This window comes from Arachis duranensis, chromosome 9, assembly GCF_000817695.3.
Source record: "Arachis duranensis cultivar V14167 chromosome 9, aradu.V14167.gnm2.J7QH, whole genome shotgun sequence".
Taxonomy (NCBI): Eukaryota; Viridiplantae; Streptophyta; class Magnoliopsida; order Fabales; family Fabaceae; genus Arachis; species Arachis duranensis.
In genome coordinates, this window is record NC_029780.3 from 102,916,974 (window position 1) to 102,917,270 (window position 297).

Consider the following 297-nt stretch of genomic DNA (forward strand, 5'->3'; position numbering starts at 1 on the left):
GTGCTGATTGTGAGTTCCTTAGCCGTTGCCTTCCCAGCTATGGCTCCAATTCGTTCTCTCATCTCCGAAGCTGCTGCTGTTGTGAACGTCATTGCAAGAATGTTCAATGGACTAATGCCCTGCAGATATTTATCAGAAAATATAACTTTGTTAAATATATGCAAATGGTGGAAACAGATAAACTCAGAAGATAGGGAAAGGTGGCAAAGAATCAAAGATAAGGGCATAGTATATTTAGCTCATATCACCTCATTAAGCAGCATCAAAACTCGACCAACCATTGTCGATGTCTGGTGC

The 297-nt window shown here is 41.1% G+C and overlaps 1 protein-coding gene across 1 annotated transcript in view; it reads right to left on the minus strand.

Moving 5' to 3' along the window:
* The window catches only part of LOC107466470 (ATP-dependent DNA helicase SRS2-like protein At4g25120), a gene marked incomplete at its 5' end in the record, with an annotated part of 6,990 nt that extends 6,700 nt beyond the window's left edge, over positions 1–290 (minus strand). Inside the window, 2 exon segments of the mRNA XM_016085447.3 lie at positions 1–119; positions 249–290. The exon segment at positions 1–119 is cut by the window's left edge and continues 13 nt beyond it. Coding sequence (XP_015940933.1) covers positions 1–119; positions 249–290 — 161 coding nt within the window.
* Between the last annotated feature and the right edge of the window lie 7 nt (positions 291–297).